The following is a 24,324-nucleotide window of genomic DNA, read 5'->3' as shown; positions in this document are numbered from 1 at the left end:
GATTGCGTTATGCCTCTCTCCCATGTCAATATGCCTAGCCTATTGCTGTTTGGGTTAGTTGTTATTATACAATTTCACTGTAGCTCAACCAGCCTCAGAGAGCTCCTTTGTCCACTGTACTCATATCCTTCCATGTCCTTGTCTGTACATAATGCCCTGAATCTATTCTGCAACGCCTGGAAATATGCCCCCTTTCTCTGTACCCAACGCACTAGAAGACCAGTTCTTAAAGCCTTTAGCCGTATCCTTATTCTATTCCTCCTCTGTTCCTCTGGTTATGTAGAGGTTAACCCAGGCCCTGAAGCCCCAGTATCACTCCTAGCCCCAGGCGCTATCATTTGTTGACTTCTGTAACCGTAAAAGCCTTGGTTTCTTGCATGTTAACATCAGTCTCCTCCCCAAGTTTGAGTTATTCACTGCGTTAGCACACTCTGACACACAACCCTGATGTTCTAGCAGTGTCTGAATCTTGGCTTAGGAAGGCCACCAAAAATTCAGAGATTTCCATTCCGAATTACAACATTTTCAGTCTAGATAGAACTGCCAAAGGGGGCGGAGTTGCAATCTACTGTAGAGATAGCCTGCAGAGCTCTATCATACTATCCAGGTCTGTGCCCAAACAGTTTGAGCTTCTACTTCTAAAAATCCACCTTTCCAGAAATAAGTCTCTCACTGTTGCCGCTTGCTACAGACCCCCCTCAGCCCCTAGTTGTGCCCTGGACACCATATGCGAATTGCTTGCCCCCCATCTATCCTCAGAGTTCGTACTGCTTGGTGACCTAAACTGGGATATGCTTAACACCCCGGCCGTCCTACAATCTAAACTAGATGCCCTCAATCTCACACAAATTATCAAGGAACCTACCAGGTACAACCCTAAATTCATAAACATAGGCACCCTCATAGATATCATCCTGACTAATTTACCCTCTAAATACACCTCCGCTGTCTTCAACCAGGATCTCAGCGATCACTGCCTCATTGCCTGCGTCCGTAATGGGTCCGCGGTCAAACGACCACCCCTCGTCACTGTCAAACGCTCCCTAAAACACTTCAGCGAGCAGGCCTTTCTAATTGACCTGTCCCGGGTATCCTGGATTGATATTGACCTCATTCCATCAGTAGAGGTTGCCTGGATGTTCTTCACAAGTGCTTTCCTCTCCATCTTAAATAAGCATGCCCCATTCAAAAAATTCAGAACTAAGAACAGATATAGCCCCTGGTTCACCCTAGACTTGACTACCCTTGACCAGCACAAAAACATCCTGTGGCGTACTGCATTAGCATCTAACAGCCCCCGCGATATGCAACTTTTCAGGGAAGTCAGGAACCAATATACACAATCAGTTAGGAAAGCAAAGGCTAGCTTTTTCAAACAGAAATGTGCATCCTGTAGCACTAACTCCAAAATGTTTTGGGACACTGTAAAGACCATGGAGAATAAGAGCACCTCCTCCCAGCTACCCACTGCACTAAGTCTAGGAAACACTGTCACCACCGATAAATCTACGATAATTGAGAATTTCAATAAGCATTTTGCTACGGCTGGCCATGCTTTCCACCTGGCTACCCCTACCCCGGCCACCAGCTCTGCACCCTCCGCTGCAACTTGCCCATGCCCCCCATGCTTCTCCTTCACCCAAATTCAGACAGCTGATGTCCTGAAAGAGCTGCTAAATCTGGACCCCTACAAATCAGCTGGGCTAGACAATCTGGACCCTTTCTTTCTAAAATTAGCCGCCAAAATTGTCGCAACCCCTATTACTAGCTCTCTTTCGTATCGTCTGAGATCCCCAGAGATTGGAAAGCTGCCGCGGTCATCCCCTTCTTCAAAGGGGGTGACATTCTAGATCCAAACTGTAACAGACCTATATCCATCCTGCCCTGCCTTTCGAAAGTATTTGAAAGCCTAGTTAACAAACAGATCACCGACCATTTAGAATCCCACCATACCTTCTCTGTTATGCAATCTGGTTTCCGAGCTGGTCATGGGTGCACCTCAGCCACGCTCAAGGTCCTAAACGATATAATAACCGCGATCGATAAAATACATTACTGTGCAGCCGTCTTCATCGACCTGGCCAAGGCTTTTGACTCTGTCAATCACAGCATTCTTATTGGCAGACTAAATAGCCTTGGTTTCTTAAATGACTGCCTCGCCTGGTTCACCAACTACTTCTCAGATAGAGTTCAATGTGTCAAATCGGAGGGCCTGTTGTCTGGACCTATGGCAGTCTCTATGGGGGTGCCACAGGGTTCAATTCTCGGGCCGAATCTATTCTCTGTGTATATCAATGATGACGCTCTTGCTGCTGGTGACTCTCAGATCCACCTCTACGCAGACGACACCATTTTGTATACATCTGGCCCTTCATTGGACACTGTGTTAACAAACCTCCAAACGAGCTTCAATGCCATACAACACTCCTTCCGTGGCCTTCAACTGCTATTAAACGCTAGTAAAACTAAATGAATGCCCTTCAATCGAACGCTGCTTACACCCGCCCGCCCGACTAGAATCACTACTCTCGGCGGGTCTGACTTAGAATATGTGGACAACTACAAATACCTAGATGTCTGGTTAGACCTTAAACTCTCCTTCCAGACTCACATTAAGCATCTCCAATCCAAAATTAAATCTAGAAACGGCTTCCTATTTCACAACAAAGCCTTTTTCACTCATGCTGCTAAACATGCCCTCGTAAAACTGACTATCCAACCGATCCTTGACTTCGGCGATGTCATTTACAAAATAGCTTCCAACACTCTACTCAGCAAATTGGATGTAGTCTATCACAGTGCCATCCGTTTTGTCACCAAAGCCCCATATACTACCCACCATTGTGACCTGTACGCTCTCATTGGCTGGTCCTCACTACATATTCGTCACCAAACCCACTGTCTCCAGGTCATCTATAAATCACTTCTAGGCAAATCCCCGCCTTATCTTAGATCATTGGTCACCATAGCAACACCTACCCGTAGTATGCGTTCCAGTAGGTATATCTCACTGGTCATCCCCAAAGCCAACACCTCCTTTGGCCGCCATTCCTTCCAGTTCTCTGCTACAAATGACTGGAACGAACTGCATAAATCTCTGAAGCTGGAGACATCTCCCTTACTAACTTTAAGCATCAGTTGTCAGAGCAGCTTACCGATCACTGCACCTGTACACAGCCCATCTGTAATTAGCCCACCCAACTACCTCATTCCCATATTGTTATTTACATTGTTATTTTTTTTGCTAATTTGCACCCCAGTATCTCTATTTGCACATCATCTTCTGCACATCTATTACTCCAGTGTTAATACTAAATTGTAATTATTTTTGCACTATGGCCTATTTATTGCCTTACCTCCTTAACTTACTACATTTCCACACACTGTATATAGATTTTCTATTGTGTTATTGACTGTACGTTTTGTTTTTGTTTATTCCATATGTAACTCTGTGTTGTTGTTGTTTTTAATCGCACTGCTTTGCTTCATCTTGGCCAGGTCGCAGTTATAAATGAGAACTGGCTTACCTGGTTAAATAAAGGTGAAATAATAATAAAATAAATAAAATTTCGCTACACTCGCATTAACATCTGCTAACCATGTGTATGTGACCAATACATTTGATTTGATTTTGATTTGATTTGACCAGATGAAGACCCGTGTTGGATCAAAACGGTGGTAAATTGGAAGCATATTCAGTGTGTGGGCCTTTCTGTTCTTAACAAGCATTGTTAACCACAAACAAATGGTACGTGAAGGCACATTGGAATCTTTGAATCATTTCATTATTTGCAATCGGACTGTAAAGTTAAGTTGGTCACACGTTAAACTAACAATTTTAGGCATGAAGGCTTCATAGTTGATACACAAATCATTTATAAATCGTCATCCAATAGAGGCCACGTGGCAAAGCGCCAGATGTAAGTACCTCTTATAACGCCTTTTTTACATAGTATGAATTTGCGAATCATCAAGGCCATACTAAGGCTTCAAAAGATGTTGTTAGTTTTAGGTGGTACCGTAAATCCCAACTGACTTGGTTTGTAACTAAAGATGTGCTCCTTGTCTCCTCAGTGGAACCTTCAGAACCTGCCCAGGTGAACCCGTGCTACTCAGGAACCCATGACTGTGACACCACCGCCCAATGTCTGCCCAGAGAGGGCCAGCAGTACCAATGCCAGTGTGCCACTGGGTACAGGGGCGACGGGCACAACTGTTACGGTAAGAGTGGGGTACTGTGGATGGGGTGGGTCTTGGGGGATGGAAGGGTTGAAAGGAGCAGAGCCTTTGAATACGTTGTATATGTTCATGGGGGGTAGATCAGCTATAATATTGCAGATAGATTGTAGCTTCCATCAATGTAATTGTCTGCATCATTTCCAATCCCCCATATATATTTTCTTTTGCATATATATACAGTACCAGTCAAAAGTTTGGACACACCTACTCATTCCAGTTTTTTTTTTTTTTTTTTTTTTACAATTTTTTACATTGTAGAATAATAGTGAATAGAGCAAAACTATGAAATATCACATATGGAATCATGTACTAACCATAAAAGTGTTAATAAACATATCAAAATATACTTCAAATAGCCACCCTTTGCCTTGATGACAGCTTTGCACACTATTGGCATTCTCTCAACCAGTTTCATCTGGAATACTTTTCCAACAGTGTTGAATGAGTTCCCACATATGCTGAGCACTTGTTGGCTGCTTTTCCTTCACTCTGCGGTCCGACTAAGCCCAAACCAGATGGGATGGCGTATCGCTGCAGAATTCTGTGGTAGCCATGCTTGTTAAGTGTGCCTTGAACTCTAAATAAATCACAGACAGTGTCACCAGCAAAGCACCCCCATACCATAACACCTCCTCCTCCATGCTTTACGGTGGGAACCATACATGCGCAGATCATCCATTCACCCACACCATGTCTCACAAAAGCACGGCGGTTTGAACCAAAATTCTCAAATTTTGGCCCAGCAAGTCTCTTCTTCTTATTGGTGTCCTTTAGTAGTGGTTTATTTGCAGCAATTCGACCATGAGAAAAAAATGGCGCCGACAGAGAGGGCTGCCTCGCTCCTAGTCCTTAGGAAACTTTGCAGTATTTTGTTTTTTATGTATTATTTCTTACATTGTTAGCCCAGAAAATCTTAAGTGTTATTACATACAGCCGGGAAGAATTACTAGATATCAGAGCGGCGTCAACTTACCAGCACTACGACCAGGAATACGACTTTCCCGAAGCGGATCCTTTGTCAGCACCATCCAGGGCATTTGAATTGATTCCAGAGGCCGACCCAAAACAACGGCGCCGGAGGAGAGGCAGCTGGAGCGGTCTTCTAGTCAGACCAAGGAGGCGCGCACACCACCCATCGCTTCCGAGTATATTACTCGCTAATGTCCAGTCCCTAGATAAAAAAAGTTGATGAGATCAGGGCAAGGGTTGCTTTCCAGAGAGACATCAGGGATTGTAACAGACTCTGTTTCATGGAAACATGGCTCTCTCGGGATATACTATCCCCGTCCATACAGCCATCTGAGTTCTCAGTACATCACGCCGACAGGAATAAACATCTCTCCGGGATGAAGAAGGGTGGGGGGTATGTTTCATGATTAACGACTCATGGTGTAATTGTAACAACATACAGGAACTCAAGTCATTTTGTTCACCTGACCTAGAATTCCTCACAATCAAATACCGACTGTATTATCTCCCAAGAGAATTCTCTTCAGTTATTGTTACAGCCGTGTATATCCCCCCTAAAGCCGATACCACGATGGCCCTCAAGGAACTTCACTGGACTTTATGCAAACTGGAAACCATATATCCTGAGGCTGCATTTATTGTAGCTGGGGATTTTAACAAAGCAAATTTGAGAAAAGGGCTACCTAAATTCTATCAGCATATTGACTGTTGCACTCGCGCTGGTGAAACAATGGATCATTGTTACACTAACTTCCGCGATGCATACAAGGCCCTCCCCCGCCCTCCTTTTGTAAAATCTGACCACGACTCCGTTTTGCTCCTCCCTTCCTATAGGCAGAAACTAAAAACAGGAAGCACCCGTGCTAAGGACTATTCAACGCTGGTCTGACCAATCGGAATCCACGCTTCAAGATTGTTTTGATCACGCGGACTGGGATATGTTCCGGGTAGCCTCTGATAATAATATAGACGTATATGCTGATTCGGTGAGTGGGTTTATAAGGAAGTGTATAGGAGATGTCGTACTCACTGTGACTATTAAAACCTACCCCAACCAGAAACCGTGGATAGATGGCAGCATTCGCGAAGAACTGAAAGCACGAATCCCCGCATTTAACCATGGCAAGGTGACGGGAATATGGCAGAATACAAACAGATTGGTCGTTCCCTCCGCAAGGCAATCAAACAGACAAAAGTCAATATCAAGACAAAGTGGAGTCGCAATTCAACGGCTCAGACAGGAGACGTATGGAAAACCAGCCACGTCATGGACACCGACGTCTTGCTGCCAGACAAGCTAAACAAGTTCTTTGCCCGCTTTGAGGATAACACAGTGCCACCAATGCGGCCAGCTACTAAGGACTGTGGTCTCTCCTTCTGCGTGGCCGACGTGAGTAAGACATTTAAACGTGTTATCCCTTGCAAGGCTGCCGGCCCAGACGGCATCCCTAGCCGCGTCCTCAGAGCATGCGCAGACCATCCAGTCTGCGGTCCCCACATGCTTCAAGATGGCCACCATTGTTCCTGTACCCAAGAATGCAAAGGTAACTGAACTAAATTACTATCACCCCGTAGCACTCACTTCTGTCATCATGAAGTGCTTTGAGAGACTAGTCAAGGATCATATCACCTCCCCCTTACCTGTCACCCACTTCAATTTGCTTACCGCCCCAATAGGTCCACAGACGATGCAATCGCCATCACACTGCACACTGCCCTATCCCATCTGGACAAGAGGGATACCTATGTAAGAATGCTGTTCATTGACTATAGCTCAGCATTCAACACCATAGTACCCTCCAAGCTCATCATTAAGCTTGAGACCCTGGGTCTCAACCCCGCCCTCTGCAATTGGGTCCTGGACTTCCTGATGGGCCGCCCCCAGGTGGTGAAGGTAGGAAACAACATCTCCACTTTGCTGATCCTCAACACTGGGGCCCCACAAGGGTGTGTGCCCCTCCTGTGGTCCCTGTTCACCCATGACTGCATAGCAATGCACGCCTCCAACTCAATCATCAAGTTTGCAGACAACACAACAGTAGTAGGCTGGATTACCAACAATGATGAGACAGCCTACAGGGAGGAGGTGAGGGCTCTCGGAGTGTGGTGTCAGGAAAATATCCTCTCACTCAACGTCAACAAAACAAAGGAGATGATCGTGGACTTCAGGAAACAGCAGAGGGTGCACCCCCCTATCCACGTCGACGGGACAGCAGTGGAGAAGGTGGAACGTTTTTAGTTCCTCGACGTACATATCACTGACAAACTGAAATGGTCCACCCACACAGACAGTGTGGTGAAGAACGCGCAACAGTGTCTCTTCAACCTCAGGATGCTGAAGAAATTTGGCCTGTCACCTAAAACCCTCACAAACTTTTACAGATGCACAATTGAGAGCATCCTGTAGGGCTGTATCACCGCCTGGTACGGCAACTGCACCGACCCACAACCGCAGGGCTCTCCAGAGGGTGGTGCGGTCTGCACAACGCATCACCGGGGGCAAACTACCTGCCCTCCAGGACACCTACATCTCCCGATGTCACAGGAAGGCCAAAAAGATAATCAAGGACAACTACCACCCGAGTCACTGCCTGTTCACCCCGCTATCATCCAGAAGGCGAGGTCAGTACAGGTGCATCAAAGCTGGGACCGAGAGACTGAAAAACAGCTTCTATCTCAAGGCCATCAGACTGTTATACAGCCATCACTAGCACAGAGAGGCTGCTGCCTACATACAGACTTGAAAATCAATGGCCACTTTAATAAATGGAACACTAGTCACTTTAATAATGCCACTTTAATAATGTTTACACATCTTGCATTACCCATCTCATATGTACAGTGAGGGAAAAAAGTATTTGATCCCCTGCTGATTTTGTACGTTTGCCGACTGACAAAGACATGATCAGTCTATAGTTTTAATGTTAGGTTTATTTGAACATTGAGAGACAGAATAACAACAACAAAATCCAGAAAAACCGATGTCAAAAATTTTATAAATTGATTTGCATTTTAATGAGGGAAATAAGTATTTGACCCCTCTGCAAAACATGATTTAGTACTTGGTGGCAAAACACTTGTTGGCAATCACAGAGGTCAGACGTTTCTTGTAGTTGGCCACCAGGTTTGCACACATCTCAGGAGGGATTTTGTCCCACTCCTCTTTGCAGATCTTCTCCAAGTCATTAAGGTTTCGAGGCTGACGTTTGGCAACTCGAACCTTCAGCTCCCTCCACATACTTTCTATGGGATTAAGGTCTGGAGACTGGCTAGGCCACTCCAGGACCTTTAATGTGCTTCTTCTTGAGCAACTCCTTTGTTGCCTTGGCCGTGTGTTTTGGGTCATTGTCATGCTGGAATACCCATCCATGACCCATTTTCAATGCCCTGGCTGAGGGAAGGAGGTTCTCACCCAAGATTTGATGGTACATGGCCCCGTCCATCGTCCCTTTGATGCGGTGAAGTTGTCCTGTCCCCTTAGCAGAAAAACACCCCCAAAGCATAATGTTTCCACCTCCATGTTTGACGGTGGGGATGGTGTTCTTGGGATCATAGGAAGCATTGCTCCTCCTCCAAACATGGCGAGTTGAGTTGATGCCAAAGAGCTCGATTTTGGTCTCATCTGACCATAACACTTTCACCCAGTTCTCCTCTGAATCATTCAGATGTTCATTGGCAAACCTCAGACGGGCCTGTATACAGTGGGGGAAAAAAGTATTTAGTCAGCCACCAGTTGTGCAAGTTCTCCCACTTAAAAAGATGAGAGAGGCCTGTAATTTTCATCATAGGTACACGTCAACTATGAAAGACAAAATGAGAAAAAAAAATCCAGAAAATCACATTGTAGGATTTTTAATGAATTTATTTGCAAATTATGGTGGAAAATAAGTATTTGGTCAATAACAAAAGTTTCTCAATACTTTGTTATATACCCTTTGTTGGCAATGACACAGGTCAAACGTTTTCTGTAAGTCTTCACAAGGTTTTCACACACTGTTGCTGGTATTTTGGCCCATTCCTCCATGCAGATCTCCTCTAGAGCAGTGATGTTTTGGGGCTGTCGCTGGGCAACACAGACTTTCAACTCCCTCCAAAGATTTTCTATGGGGTTGAGATCTGGAGACTGGCTAGGCCACTCCAGGACCTTGAAATGCTTCTTACGAAGCCACTCCTTCGTTGCCCGGGCGGTGTGTTTGGGATCATTGTCATGCTGAAAGACCCAGCCACGTTTCATCTTCAATGCCCTTGCTGATGGAAGGAGGTTTTCACCCAAAATCTCAAGATACATGGCCCCATTCATTCTTTCCTTTACACGGATCAGTCGTCCTGGTCCTTTTGCAGAAAAACAGCCCCAAAGCATAATGTTTCCACCCCCATGCTTCACAGTAGGTATGGTGTTCTTTGGATGCAACTCAGCATTCTTTGTCCTCCAAACACGACGGGTTGAGTTTTTACCAAAAAGTTCTATTTTGGTTTCATCTGACCATATGACATTCTCCCAATCCTCTTCTGGATCATCCAAATGCACTCTAGTAAACTTCAGACGGGCCTGGACATGTATTGGCTTAAGCAGGGGGACACGTCTGGCACTGCAGGATTTGAGTCCCTGGCGGCGTAGTGTGTTACTGATGGTAGGCTTTGTTACTTTGGTCCCAGCTCTCTGCAGGTCATTCACTAGGTCCCCCCGTGTGGTTCTGGGATTTTTGCTCACCGTTTTTGTGATCATTTTGACCCCACGGGGTGAGATCTTGCGTGGAGCCCCAGATCGAGGGAGATTATCAGTGGTCTTGTATGTCTTCCATTTCCTAATAATTGCTCCCACAGTTGATTTCTTCAAACCAAGCTGCAGATTCAGTCTTCCCAGCCTGGTGCAGGTCTACAATTTTGTTTCTGGTGTCCTTTGACAGCTCTTTGGTCTTGGCCATAGTGGAGTTTGGAGTGTGACTGTTTGAGGTTGTGGACAGGTGTCTTTTATACTGATAACAAGTTCAAACAGGTGCCATTAATACAGGTAACGAGTGGAGGACAGAGGAGCCTCTTAAAGAAGAAGTTACAGGTCTGTGAGAGCCAGAAATCTTGCTTGTTTGTAGGTGACCAAATACTTATTTTTCACCATAATTTGCAAATAAATTCATTAAAAATTCTACAATGTGATTTTCTTGATTGTTTTCCCTAAATTTGTCTGTCATAGTTGATGTGTACCTATGATGAAAATTACAGGCCTCTCTCATCTTTTTAAGTGGGAGAACTTGCACAATTGGTGGCTGACTAAATACTTTTTTTCCCCACTGTATGTGCTTTCTTGAGCAGGGGGACCTTGCGGGCGCTGCAGGTTTTCAGTCCTTTACGGCGTAGTGTGTTACCAATTGTTTTCTTGGTGACTATGGTCCCAGCTGCCTTGAGATCATTGACAAGATCCCCCCGTATAGTTCTGGGCTGATTCCTCACCGTTCTCATGATCATTGCAACTCCACCAGGTGAGATGTTGCATGGAGCCCCAGGCCGAGGGAGATTGACAGTTATTTTGTGTTTCTTCCATAAGCGAATAATCGCACCAACTGTTGTCATCTTCTCACCAAGCTGCTTGGCGTTGGTCTTGTAGCCCATTCCAGTTTTGTGTAGGTCTACAATCTTGTCCCTGACATCCTTGGAGAGCTCTTTGGTCTTGGCCATGGTGGAGAGTTTGGAATCTGATTGATTCATTGCTTCTGTGGACAGGTGTCTTTTATACAGGTAACAAGCTTAAGAGTGTGCTCCTAATCTCAGCTCATTACCTGTATAAAAGACACCGGGGAGCCAGAAATCTTTCTGATTGAGAGGGGGTCAAATACTTATTTCCCTCATTAAAATGCAAATCAATTTATAACATTTTTGACATGAGTTTTCTGGATTATTTTGTTGTTATTCTGTCTCTCACTGTTCAAATAAACCTACCATTAAAATTATAGACTGATCATTTCTTTGTCAGTGTGCAAACGTACAAAATCAGCAGGGGATCAAATACTTTTTTCCCTCACTGTATACAGTAATGTAAAAGTTATATATTTTTGTGATCCAATACTTAATACAGTACATTTATGGTTGTAATCCAGAGAGGTTAGAAAAAGTATCTGGATCCTCAATTGAAAACTTGGCAAACTCTGTTTGAGATTTCACATTTTCATGGGTGCCATATTGACACGAAAAGCTTGATGACAATCCCATTGTCACGCCCTGGCTCTGGGGACACTTGTATGTTGAGCCAGGGTGTGCATTTCATTTATTTATCTAGTATGTGTATTTCTAGGTTGGCCTGAGTGGCTCCCAATCAGAGGCAACGAGTGTCAGCTGTCGTTGGTTGTCTCTGATTGGGAGCCATATTTAAACTGTCTGTTTCCCATTTGTGTTTGTGGGATCTTGTTTCAAGTCTGTTTATGTTAAACCGTGAACTGTCACGTATCGTTTGTTGTTTTGATCGTGTCTCTAATTAAAGAGTATGTTTGCCTGCAACGCTGCGCCTTGGTCCTCATCTTTGGTAGACGAACGTGACAGATGAACCCACCATGCAACGACCAAGCAGCGTGTCCAGGGGCAGCTCTTGGGCTGGACATGGGAGGAAGCGCCGGGAGAAGAGACGGTGGAGGCGCGCCGTAGAGAGGAGCAGCGGCGCCAAACGGGTCAACGTCGGACAGGCGAGAGGCAACCCCAGAAATGTTTTAGGGGGGGGCACACGGCATGGACGACGGGGCTGACGGAGGCAAAAGAGGGGCGGATTCAGAAGGCCACCAGGTTACGGATACACCGCCCTGTACGTCCTGTGCGGATGCCTCACACAGAGTGTGTGAGGGTAGGCATTCAGCCAGGACGGGTTGTGGCCGCTCTTCACTCCAGGTCTCCTATCCGTCTCCACAGCTGGTCCGGCCAGTCCCTGCTCCACGCACCAAGCCTACGGTGTGCGTCGCCAGCCCGGTCCGGCCTGTCCCTGCTCCACGCACCAAGCCTACGGTGTGCGTCGACAGCCCAGCCCGGCCTGTCCTCCTCCACGCACTAAGCCAGGGGTGCGAGTCGTCAGCCTGGTAAGGACCGTTCCTCCTCCACACACCAAGCCAGGGGTGCGCGTCGTCAGCCTGGTAAGGCCTGTTCCTCCTCCACGCACCAAGCCAGGGGTGCGCGTCGTCAGTCCAGCACAACCCGTGCCTGGGTCACCGGTGCCTGGTAAGGTACCGGTCAACTGCTCCACTATGGAGCTGAAGCTAACCGCTCCTGCTAAGTCCAGTTCAGCTCCAGCCGGCGGGGCCAGACTGGACCAGGGGCGCTATGGGGGGTGTATTGGAGGGTGGTGGTCAAGGCCGGAGCCAGAACCGCCGCCGAGGAGGTATGCCCGCCCAGCCCTCCCCTGTTTTGTTCAAGTTGAGGCGCGGTCGCAGTCCGCGGCCTTTAGGGGGTACTGTCACACCCTGGCTCTGGGACTCTATATGTTGAGCCAGGGTGTGTTCATTCTATGTGTTTATTTCTATGTTGGTAATTCTGGTGTGTTTATTTCTATGTTGGCTAGAGTGACTCCCAATCAGAGGCAACGAGTGTCAGCTGTCGTTGGTTGTCTCTGATTGGGAGCCATATTTATACTGTCTATTTTCCCTTTGTGTTTGTGGGTTCTTGTTCCGTGTTCGGTCATTGTTACCGTTGGACGTTACGAGTCGTTTATTGTTTTGTTGGTTGTGTATGTTATCACTGAAGATAATAAATACCATGTTCGTTCAACACGCTGCGCATTGGTCTCTCCCTGACGATCGTGACACCCATTGTAGTTACTGACTTTGCATAACTCTGCATCGCTAGCTAGGAGCTGACAAGAGGGAGTTATCATGAGAGGTCCTGTGCAGTGGAAAGAGAGATGGGGCAGCGTGGGGTTGGATAAAAGTAGATGAAATGTACAGTATAAGGCATTGGGGTACGAGGTTGCTGGCCAGTAGAGAAGGGAATGTCGGCTGTGGCACTATAGATGGAGTTGTTTAGGGAGTGGAGAGGAATTGCCCACCATCCCCCTCCCCCACCAAGTATATCTCTCTCTCGCTCACCCTCCTCTTCTCTGAGTCATCCATCCAGCAAGGAGACAGAGTGCGCCAAGGCTTTGACACTCTGTTTACTCTCTGTGGAGTGTCCTGGATACGCCCTCATGCCCCTCCTCTCCTCTCTGCCCTCTTCAAAGCCCCCCCCCCCCACTCAGTCCAAGGCTGCATCTGCCTTCCATCAATATTTCACATCTCAGCTCATTGACCAGGGGAGAGGGGAGGAGAGGTTGGAGAAGGAAGGGAGTGGAGGTAGGGAGGAGAGGAGGGGAGAGGAGGGATGGAGAGGAAGGAAGGAGACAGGAGTGTAGAGAGGAAATTAATCGAGTATGCCAGCATGGGAGTGCATGTTTCTATAACAATCTTGGTAACTCTTCTTCTCCCCCCCACACTCTCTGTGGTCTGTCCCTTGTGTGAGAAAACTGGGGTGGAGGAAAGGAAGAGAGGGAGAGAGATCTGTCATCTGGGAAGAGGAAAGAGGGCTCTGCATGTATGGGGATTAACAAGCGACACCGCTGGGTTTTGGCATGAAAGCCTCTCTGCCACTAAAAAGGGGAACACACGGAGGGGCAGCTGTGGGCCCGCAAGGGACAGAGAGACGAGCCCACCTGGGGGTGAGAGACAAGTCTTCGCACCTCCCCTTTAAACCGTCCCGCCGACCCTGCACAACTTCCACCCCTTCCCTCTTCGCAGCCCATCAAAACACATGCACAACACAGATACACACATGCCCATGTGCGCACAGTCACACGCAGAAACGCATGTATGCACGCACACACATACACCTCACCTTCACCCATTCCCATTCCCACTACTGCAGAGGAATCTGGAGCTGATTTCCTGGCTGCCGAAGGGCACCTCTCATGTTGGTTGGGTGAGCAGGGATCTGACAGTGTGTAATTTCGTCACCTGTTAGAATGCCCCTCTCCACCATCCCTCCCCCTCCCCTCCAGGGCAGGTAACAAGGGGTCAAGGAATGGGGATGCCCCTCCCCCTTCCAGCCTCCACTGTCATTAGCCCCCATGATCAAAACCAGCTCCCCCGCTGCGTTCGCTACGACCACCCTCATCGGCTCCCAGCAGCTCATGGGGCTCCCAGGCCCCGTTCTCACGAGGCGTGGTGCGGAGCCATCACCCGCCAGCCTCCCGCTGTCATCACAAACAGCCGTGATTGCAGTGCATGGTTTATATCCCATGTCTTGAGGCGCCATGCACAGAGCCTTCTTTACATTCACCAGGACACCAGCAATGGGTCTTAAACAAACGTCAGACTAATTCATGTCAATGGTGGGATCCCGGCTCCCCTGTGGAGTGGAGCTTTATAGGGCTGGGTTACGCTGTGTTTCTCAGGGAAGGCAGATTATACCAGATATCTGGGTTGAAATATGATGTGTATTCTCTCAAATACTCTCTCTGCGCTTGATTGAGCGTGCCTGGCATGATGGAAACAATGGAATAGTCCCAAAAGTGAAAATGTCAAACCCCACCCATCCAGGCAGACTCAATCAAACGCAGAAATATTTGAAAGAAAGTAAACACTATTTTAACCCAGGCAGGGGTGTTTCTAAGATTTGAAGACATTTGGGGCTTGCTTAGCCCAAAGCCAGTAGGGAGGTCCGGGGGCATTCTCCCCCCGTCAAAAATAACTACCAAATTTCAACAGCTAAAAAGCATGAATTTGGTGCACTTTGTGATGAACATTGAGAGATTTGAACCTTGACAGATTAGATATTTTTCAAGGTAACTTGCACCTTCCCACCTGCTACCTGCCACAGGTTTAGTGTCAACAGTAGGATCCCAGCTCCCCCGTGGGAGCCGGTACTCAATTACAGTAGCTACTGTGGTTGTCTCTACTCTGGATCACTCTCTACTCTGGATCACTCTCTACTCTCTGCTCTGGAACACATACATCTACAGTGAATTGCCAAAAACCACTCAACAACTTAAAACATAGACTGACCTGTTCAATGAGCCAAACTGATTAAAGAATCCCACAGTACCCAAACGCACTCTCTCTATCAGACACACACACACACACACACACACACACACTGTGCAGTAATTAGAATCCATTGAGCAGTTTTAAGTGATACAGTCTCACCCCTCCTCTGCCTCTCTCCATCGCTTTCTCTGTGTCGTCTGTTGCTGTCTTTTAGTATTCTATGTTGCTGTCTCTTGTCTACCCTCCTCTCTCGTCCTATCCTGGTTGTAAAAAGTGTCAAAGTAAACAATTGTTTTAATAGTAATTTCACAGGCCTTTTCACCTCATCTGCAATTTCTTTTTTGTGTGCAAATAAATGCAACTAATTAGAATCTATAGCGCAGCTTGAGGTGATACAGTCTACCGTGTGCTCAACACACCTCTGTTCTCTCTCCACCTGCCCTCTTCTGTCACTCTCTCTGTGGCTTGTCTGTTGCTGTCTGTGTCTCGTCTGTTGCTGTCCAAATCAAATAAAATTGTATTGTTCGCGTACACATATTTTGCAGATGTTATCACATGTGCAGTGAAATGCTTGTTTTTCTAGATCCAACAGTGCAGTATACCTAACAATACACAACAATCCCAAAAAATAGAAATTAAGAAATATCAGAGTCCGGAATACACTGAGTGTACAAAACATTAGGAAGACCTTCCTAAAATTGAGTTGCACCCCCTTTTGCACTCAGAACAGCTTCAATATTTCGGGGCATGGACTACAAGGTGTCTACAATGTGTCAAAAGTGTTCCACAGGGATGCTGGCCCGTGTTGACTCCAATGCTTCCCACAGTTGTGTCAAGTTGGCTGGAGGTCCTTTGGGTGGTGGACCATTCTTGATACACACGGGAAACTTTTGAGCGTGGAAAAACGGTGACATCAACAAGGAATCATAGCTTTTTCACCTGTCTATGTCATGAAAATAGCATGTTTTGTACACTCAGTGGATATATACAGTACAAGTCAAAAGATTGGACACACCTACTCATTCAGGGGGTTTTCTTTATTTTTACTATTTTCTACATTGTAGAATAATAGTGAAGACATCAAAACTATGAAATAACACATATAGAATCATGTAGTAACCAAAAAAGTGTTAAACAAATCAAAATATATTTTTATATTTGAGATTCTTCAAAGTAGCCAGCCTATGACTTGATGACAGCTTTGCACACTCTTGGCATTCTCTCAACCAGCTTCATGAGGAATGGTTTCCAACAGTCTTGAAGGAGTTCCCACATACAGTGGGGGAAAAATGTATTTAGTCAGCCACCAATTGTGCAAGTTCTCCCACTTAAAAAGATGAGAGAGGCCTGTCATTTTCATCATAGGTACACGTCAACTATGACAGACAAATTGAGAATTTTTTTCTCCAGAAAATCACATTGTAGGATTTTTTATGAATTTATTTGCAAATTATGGTGGAAAATAAGTATTTGGTCACCTACAAACAAGCAAGATTTCTGGCTCTCACAGACCTGTAACTTCTTCTTTAATAGGCTCCTCTGTCCTCCACTCTTTACCTGTATTAATGGCACCTGTTTGAACTTGTTATCAGTATAAAAGACACCTGTCCACAACCTCAAACAGTCACACTCCAAACTCCACTATGGCCAAGACCAAAGAGCTGTCAAAGGACACCAGAAACAAAATTGTAGACCTGCACCAGGCTGGGAAGACTGCATCTGCAATAGGTAAGCAGCTTGGTTTGAAGAAATCAACTGTGGGAGCAATTATTAGGAAATGGAAGACATACAAGACCACTGATATTCTCCCTCGATCTGGGGCTCCACGCAAGATCTCACCCCGTGGGGTCAAAATGATCACAAGAACGGTGAGCAAAAATCCCAGAACCACACGGGGGGACCTAGTGAATGACCTGCAGAGAGCTGGGACCAAAGTAACAAAGCCTACCATCAGTAACACACTACGCCGCCAGGGACTCAAATCCTGCAGTGCACAGACGTGTCCCCCTGCTTAAGCCAGTACATGTCCAGGCCCGTCTGAAGTTTGCTAGAGTGCATTTGGATGATCCAGAAGAGGATTGGGAGAATGTCATATGGTCAGATGAAACCAAAATAGAACTTTTTTGGTAAAAACTCAACTCGTCGTGTTTGGAGGACAAAGAATGCTGAGTTGCATCCAAAGAACACCATACCTACTGTGAAGCATGGGGGTGGAAACATCATGCTTTGGGGCTGTTTTTCTGCAAAGGGACCAGGACGACTGATCCGTGTAAAGGAAAGAATGAATAGGGCCATGTATCGTGAGATTTTGAGTGAAAACCTCCTTCCATCAGCAAGGGCATGGAAGATGAAACGTGGCTGGGTCTTTCAGCATGACAATGATCCCAAACACACCGCCCGGGCAACGAAGGAGTGGCTTCGCAAGAAGCATTTCAAGGTCCTGGAGTGGCCTAGCCAGTCTCCAGATCTCAACCCCATAGAAAATCTTTGGAGGGAGTTGAAAGTCTGTGTTGCCCAGCGACAGCCCCAAAACATCACTGCTCTAGAGGAGATCTGCATGGAGGAATGGGCCAAAATACCAGCAACAGTGTGTGAAAACCTTGTGAAGACTTACAGAAAACGTTTGACCTGTGTCATTGCCAACAAAGGGTATATAACAAAGTATTGAGAAACTTTTGTTATTGACCAAATACTTATTTTCCACCATAATTTGCAAATAAATTCATTAAAAATCCTACAATGTGATTTTCAGGAAAAAAAAAATCTCATTTTGTCTGTCATGGTTGACGTGTACCTATGATGAAAATTACAGGCCTCTCTCATCTTTTTAAGTGGGAGAACTTGCACAATTGGTGGCTGACTAAATAATTTTTTTCCCCACTGTATCCTGAGCACTTGTTGGCTGCTTTTCCTTCACTCTGCGGTCCAACCCATCCCAAACCATCTCATTTGGGTTGAGGTCGAGTGATTGTGGAGGCCAGGTCATCTGATGCAGCACTCCATCACTTCTGGGGTATGTCTCTATAAGCTTGGCACATCTAGCCACTGGGAGTTTTGCCCATTCTTCAAGGCAAAACTGCTTCATCTCTTTCAAGTTGGATGGGTTCCACTGGTGTACAGCAATCTTTATGTCATACCTCAGATTCTCAATTGGATTGAGATCTGGGCTTTGACTAGGCCATTCCAAGACATTTAAAGGTTTCCCCTTAAACCACTCGAGTGTTGCTTTAGCAGTATGCTTAGGGTCCTGCTGGAAGGTGAACCTCCGTCCCAGTCTCAAATCTCTGGAAGACTAAAACATGTTTCCCTCAAGATTTTCCCTGTATTTAGCGCCATCCATCATTTCTTCAATTCTGACCAGCTTCCCAGTCCCTGCCGATGAAAAACATCCCCACAGCATGATGCTGCCACCACCATGCTTCACTGTGGTGATGGTGTTCTCGGGGTGATAAGAGATGTTGGGTTTGCGCCAGACATAGCGTCTCATCTGACCAGAGTATCTTCTTCCATATGTTTGGGGAGTCTCCCACATGGCTTTTGTCTTTAAGCAATGGCTTTTTTTCTGGACACTCTTCCGTAAAGCCCAGCTCTGTGGAGTATACGGCTTAAAGTGATCCTATGGACAGATACTCCAATCTCCGCTGTGGAGCTTTGCAGCTCCTTCAGGGTTATCTTTGGTCTCTTTGTTGCCTCTCTGATTAATGCCCTCCTTGCCTGGTCCATGAGTTTTGGTGAGCGGCCCTCTCTTGGCAGGTTTGTTGTCGTGCCATTTTCTTTCCATTTTTTTTTACAATGGATTTAATGGTGCTCCGTGGGATGGTCAACATTTCTGATATTTGTTTATAACCCAACCCTGATCTGTACTTCGCCACAACTCTGTCCCTGACCTGTTTGGAGAGCTCCTTGGTCTTAATGGTGCCCCTTGCTTAGTGGTGTTGCAGACTCTGGGGCCTTTCAGAACAGGTGTATATATACTGAGATTATGTGACAGATCATGTGACACAGATTGCACACAGGTGTACTTTTATTTCACTAATTATGTGACTTCTGAAGGTAATTGGTCGCACCATATCTTTTTTAGGGGCTTCATTGCAAAGGGGGTGAATACATATGCACTCACAACTTTTCAGTTATTTATTTTTTTGAATTTTTTGAAACAAGTTATTATTTTCATTTCACTTCACCAATTTGGACTATTTTGTGTATGTCCATTACATGAAATTAAAATTAAAATCAATTTAAATTACAGGTTGTAATGCAACAAGGGGGGTAAATACTTTTGCAAGGCACTGTAATAAGTTGCATGGACTCAACCTGTGTGCAATAATAGTGTTTAACATGATTTATGAATGACTACCTCATCTCTGTACCTCCCACATACAATTATCTGTAAGGTCCCTCAGTCGAGCAGTGAATTTCAAACACAGATTCAACCACAAAGACCAGGGAGGTTTTCCAATGCCTCGCAAAGAAGGGCACCTACATGTCTTGGTAGATGAGTAAAAATAAATGCACACATTGAAAATCCCTTTGATCATGGTGAAGTTATTAATTACACTTTTAATGGTGTATCAATACACCCAGTCACTTCAAAGATATGAGCGTCATTCCTAACTCAGTTGCCGGAGAGGAAGGAAACCGCTCAGGGATTTCACCATGACGCCAATGGTGATTTTAAAACAGTTACAGAGTTTAATGGCTGTGATAGGAGAAAACTGAGGATGGATCAACAACATTGTAGTTACTCCACAATACTAAACTAATTGACAGAGTGAAAAGAAGGAAGCCTTTACAGAATACAAATATTACAAAACATGCATCCTGTTTGCAACAAGGCACTAAAGTAATACTGCCAAAAATGTGGCAAAGCCATTAACTTTATAGTCCTGAATACAAAGTGTTATGTTTGGGGCAAATCCAATACAACACATTACTGAGTAACATTCTCCATATTTTCAAGCATAATGGTGGCTGCATCATGTTATGGGTATGCATGTAGTCGTTAAGGACTGGGGAGTTTTTCAGGACAAAAATTAAACGGAATGGAGCTAAGCACAGGCAAAATCCTAGACCTGGTTCAGTCTGCTTTCCACCAGACACTGGGAGATTAATTCACCTTTCAGCAGGACAATAACCTATAACACAAGGATTTGCTGGAGTTGCTTACCAAGAATACAGTGAATGTTCCTGAGTGGCCGAGTTAGTTTTGACTTAAATCTACTTGAAGTCTATGGCAAGACCTGAAAATGGTTGTCTAGCAATGATCAACAACCAATTTGACAGAGGTTGAAGAATTTTGAAAAGAATAATGGGCAAATGTTGCACAATCCAGTAGAGACTTACCCAAAAAGACTCACAGCTGTAATCACTGCTGAAGGTGCTTCTACAAAGTATTGACACAGAGGTGTGAATATTTATGTAAATTAAACAGGGTTTAAACAGGGTTAAATATAAAGTTGTAGTAAAGTTCAGCTTCAGTCCACAGGTGGGCACTGTGTCACTGTCTGAAGATATATGCTTCAGTCAGAAAAACATTCTCTCATCTATTCGGTCTCAGCTAGCTAGCCAGCAGCTACTGAAGTGGCTAGCCAGCCAAGCAAGCTGAAGAAGCGAAACCCATCAAATACACTAGCTGTAAATAATCACTTTTCCTAATATCATGACTTATATCAGCATCCAGCTTGCCCATTCACTAAATATACTGTTAAATAACTCTGACTGACACCCAATAGCTTAAGGATGCTGAGCGCTAACACTAGCTTATTAGCATTAGCCAACCCTTATGCTGAGGGAGACTAGCTAGTTAGCTACCACCAACCCTGCGCAAACCTCTGGCTAACTCTGCCGCTGCTACTGCACTATGACTTTCTCTCCACCTCATTCACTGATGCCTCAACCTGCTCAACCTGAACTCTTTCGGATATAGTTCCGAATATCCATATTTGCTCTTTGCTATGCTGCAGACTCTGATTGGCTGACAGGCATTTTGCTGAGTGATGACATTGACATCTAACCGGTGCTGTAGGGGTGGGGAGGGGTCAAGGGACATGAGTGTTTCACTGCGTTGTGAAGTCTTGACCAATCACAGCAGGCACCGTGTCTCTCCAGGGGCTTTTTGCAGTACCTGGTACTGCCTAGCGCAGCATATTGTCATGTTTATTTTTTTCAGTAAAATGTGTCAGTAAAACAAAAAAAATTTATACTGCAAATTGAAACTCATATCAGACTGAAATGTTATCAAAAACATCCGGGACTGAAGCCTCGGAAACCCAGGCCTAATGATGCCACTGAACCCAAGTCTGGTCTCAGCAGTGGAAACGGACAGAGAATCTACTCAAACTGATGGTCTGATGATACTATAACTGTGACATAACAGTTCTGTTCTCTCTCTCGTCTCCCTCAGATGTGGATGAGTGTGTTGAGGGCCTTACCCTGTGCGGTGCCCACGCCCAGTGTTTCAACCTGCCAGGGAGCCATCGCTGCCAATGCCAGAGCGGCTACGAGTTTGGCTTTGACGGTCGAACCTGTATAGGTAATTGTTCTGTACTATTGGAATTCTGACTGGACTGCAAACTTATACTGAACTGCAGACTGGCTGGACATTTCTTGCAATTCCCCATTGCTGCCTGCAACCCCTTGAAGATTATGCATGCACAGTACATTCCCTTGATAAGATCTCTATCTTGTCATTGTCTTCATTTTATTGAGGAAATTATTCATTGTAACCACACTATCACCTACAAGTGACTAGGAAATCAACAGCGTTGATTCATATAAATAATAATAATAATAATACATGGGATTTAAAGAGAGAACAAACAAAACAAGAAATTAAAAAGTTAAAATTGAAAAGCTGCTTAGCTTAGCTAGATCTGAGTTAGGCAGAGCTAAGCTGAGGGAAAGCCAGGCCGAACAGGTGGTGTTTGAGTCCGTTTTTGAAAGTGGTGATGAAGTCAGAATTGCAGGTGGCTGGGGGGAGAGTGTTCCAGAGTTTAGGAGAAGCGGCGCTGAATGCCCGGTCCCCCGTGGTGCACAGTCTTATTTTTGGGATGGTGAGTAGTCCAGAGTCAGAGGAACAGAGACAGCGGGAGGCGTGTGTGTGTGGAGGAGGTCGGAGAGGTATGAGGGGGCAAGGCCATGGAGGGCCTTGTAGGTGAGGAGTAGGATCTTGTAGGGGATGCGGAATTTGACAGGGAGCCAATGAAGGTGGAGCAGAGTGGGGGTGATGAGTTCCCAGGGTTTGGTGCATGTGAGGACCCTGGCAGTGGAGTTCTGGATGTACTGGAGCCTATCCAGTGCTTTGCTGGACACCTTGAATAGGACTCCATTGCAGTAGTCCAGACATGATGTGACAAAAGCATGTATGAGGGGCTCCGCTACTGGGTCCGTGAGGGATGGTCGGAGTCGGGAGATGTTACGGAGGTGGAAAAAGGAGGAATTGGTGAGGTAGTTGATGTAAGGCTCGAAGGAGAGAGTGGGGTCCAGGATGACACACAGATTTCTGACCTCGGAGGAGGGCAGATGGAGCAGCCCTCAATGGACAACAATAGGTCACCCACTTTTTTGAGGAGAGCCTTGGAAGCCACCAGCATGACCTCAGTTGTATAGCTGTTGAGTTTGAGTAGATTAGATGTCATCCAGTGTTTTATATCCTGGAGACTGTTGATCAGAGACGGGGGAGGGAGAAGTGGGTTTGGTGTGGATGTAAAGCTGGGTGTCATCCGCATAGGAGTGGAAGCTGAGACCATGGTGGCGGAAGATCTGGCCCAGGGGAAGAATGTAGCTCTCTGTGTTTATTAAAAATCCCATCGCACTTATTGGAAATGTAGAGGTGTTAACCCCAGTGTCATGGCAAAATTCCCAACCTGGCCCCATTCCATCATGGCCACCTAATCATCCCCCTCATTCCTAATTGGCAGATATCACTCCTCACCTCTCCACCTGATAGCTGATATGTGGTGAGCGTTCTGGCACAAAAATGGTCGCTGTGCATTACCTAGGTGGGTGCTACACATTGGTGGTGGATGAGGTGAGTTTCCCCCTACTATGTAAAGCGCTTTGAGTACCTCAGTTGGTAGAAAAGCGCTATATAAATCCAATCAATTATTCTAAGGCTGGGGAAGAGGAGTGTGTCATAGTGAGACACGAGCTCCTCGGCCGAGGATAGAAGGATGAGGATTGTTGAGTGTTTGAAGCCTGTTTCTGAGAGACTTTATGTTCCTGTATGTAATGGTCAGTTTTTGTCGCAACTTGGTTAGGGGGAAAGGCACATTACAGAGGATGGCAAAGTGGTCTGAGATGGTAGGATCCAGGCCACGCAGGTTGAAGGGGGCAAAGTCTGTCGAGCACACGAGATCCAGAACATGACCTTTGTCATACAGTGAGGGAAAAAAGTATTTGATCCCCTGCTAATTTCGTATGTTTGCCCACTGACAAAAAAATTATCAGTCTATAATTTTAATGGTAGGTTTATTTGAACAGTGAGAGACAGAATAACAACAAAAATATCCAGAAAAACGCATGTCAAAAATTTTATAAATTGATTTGAATTTTAATGAGGGAAATAAGTATTTGACCCCCTCTCAATCAGAAAGATTTCTGGCTCCCAGGTGTCTTTTATACAGGTAACGAGCTGAGATTAGGAGCACAGTCTTAAGGGAGTGCTCCTAATCTCATCTTGTTACCTGTATAAAAGACACCTGTCCACAGAAGCAATCAATCAATCAGATTCCAAACTCTCCACCATGGCCAAGACCAAAGAGCTCTCCAAAGATGTCAGGGACAAGATTGTAGACCTACACAAGGCTGGAATGGGCTACAAACCATCGCCAAGCAGCTTGGTGAGAAGGTGACAACAGTTGGTGCAATTATTCGCAAATGGAAGAAACACAAAAAAACTGTCAATCTCCCTCGGCCTGGGGCTCCATGCAAGATCTCACCTCGTGGAGTTACAATGATCATGAGAATGTTGAGGAATCAGCCCAGAACTACACAGGAGGATCTTGCCAATGATCTCAAGGCAGCTGGGACCATAGTCACCAAGAAAACAATTGGTAACACACTACGCCGTGAAGGACTGAAATCCTGCAGCGCCCGCAAGGTCAACCCTGCTCAAGAAAGCACATAT

At 45.7% G+C, this 24,324-nt stretch overlaps 1 protein-coding gene across 2 annotated transcripts in view; it reads left to right on the top strand.

The window, feature by feature from the left end:
- The window catches only part of LOC121545169 (nidogen-2), a 110,970-nt gene that overhangs the window by 44,491 nt on the left and 42,155 nt on the right, over window positions 1-24,324 (top strand). For both annotated transcript variants that reach the window (XM_041855617.2, XM_041855615.2), the window contains exons 9-10: window positions 4,075-4,221; window positions 21,601-21,729. In XM_041855617.2, coding sequence (XP_041711551.1) covers window positions 4,075-4,221; window positions 21,601-21,729 — 276 coding nt within the window. The remainder of the gene's footprint in view (window positions 1-4,074; window positions 4,222-21,600; window positions 21,730-24,324) is intronic.

The sequence above is a fragment of the Coregonus clupeaformis genome, chromosome 29 (assembly GCF_020615455.1).
Source record: "Coregonus clupeaformis isolate EN_2021a chromosome 29, ASM2061545v1, whole genome shotgun sequence".
Classification (NCBI taxonomy): domain Eukaryota; kingdom Metazoa; phylum Chordata; class Actinopteri; order Salmoniformes; family Salmonidae; genus Coregonus; species Coregonus clupeaformis.
This window is presented reverse-complemented; position numbering and strand designations above follow the sequence as displayed.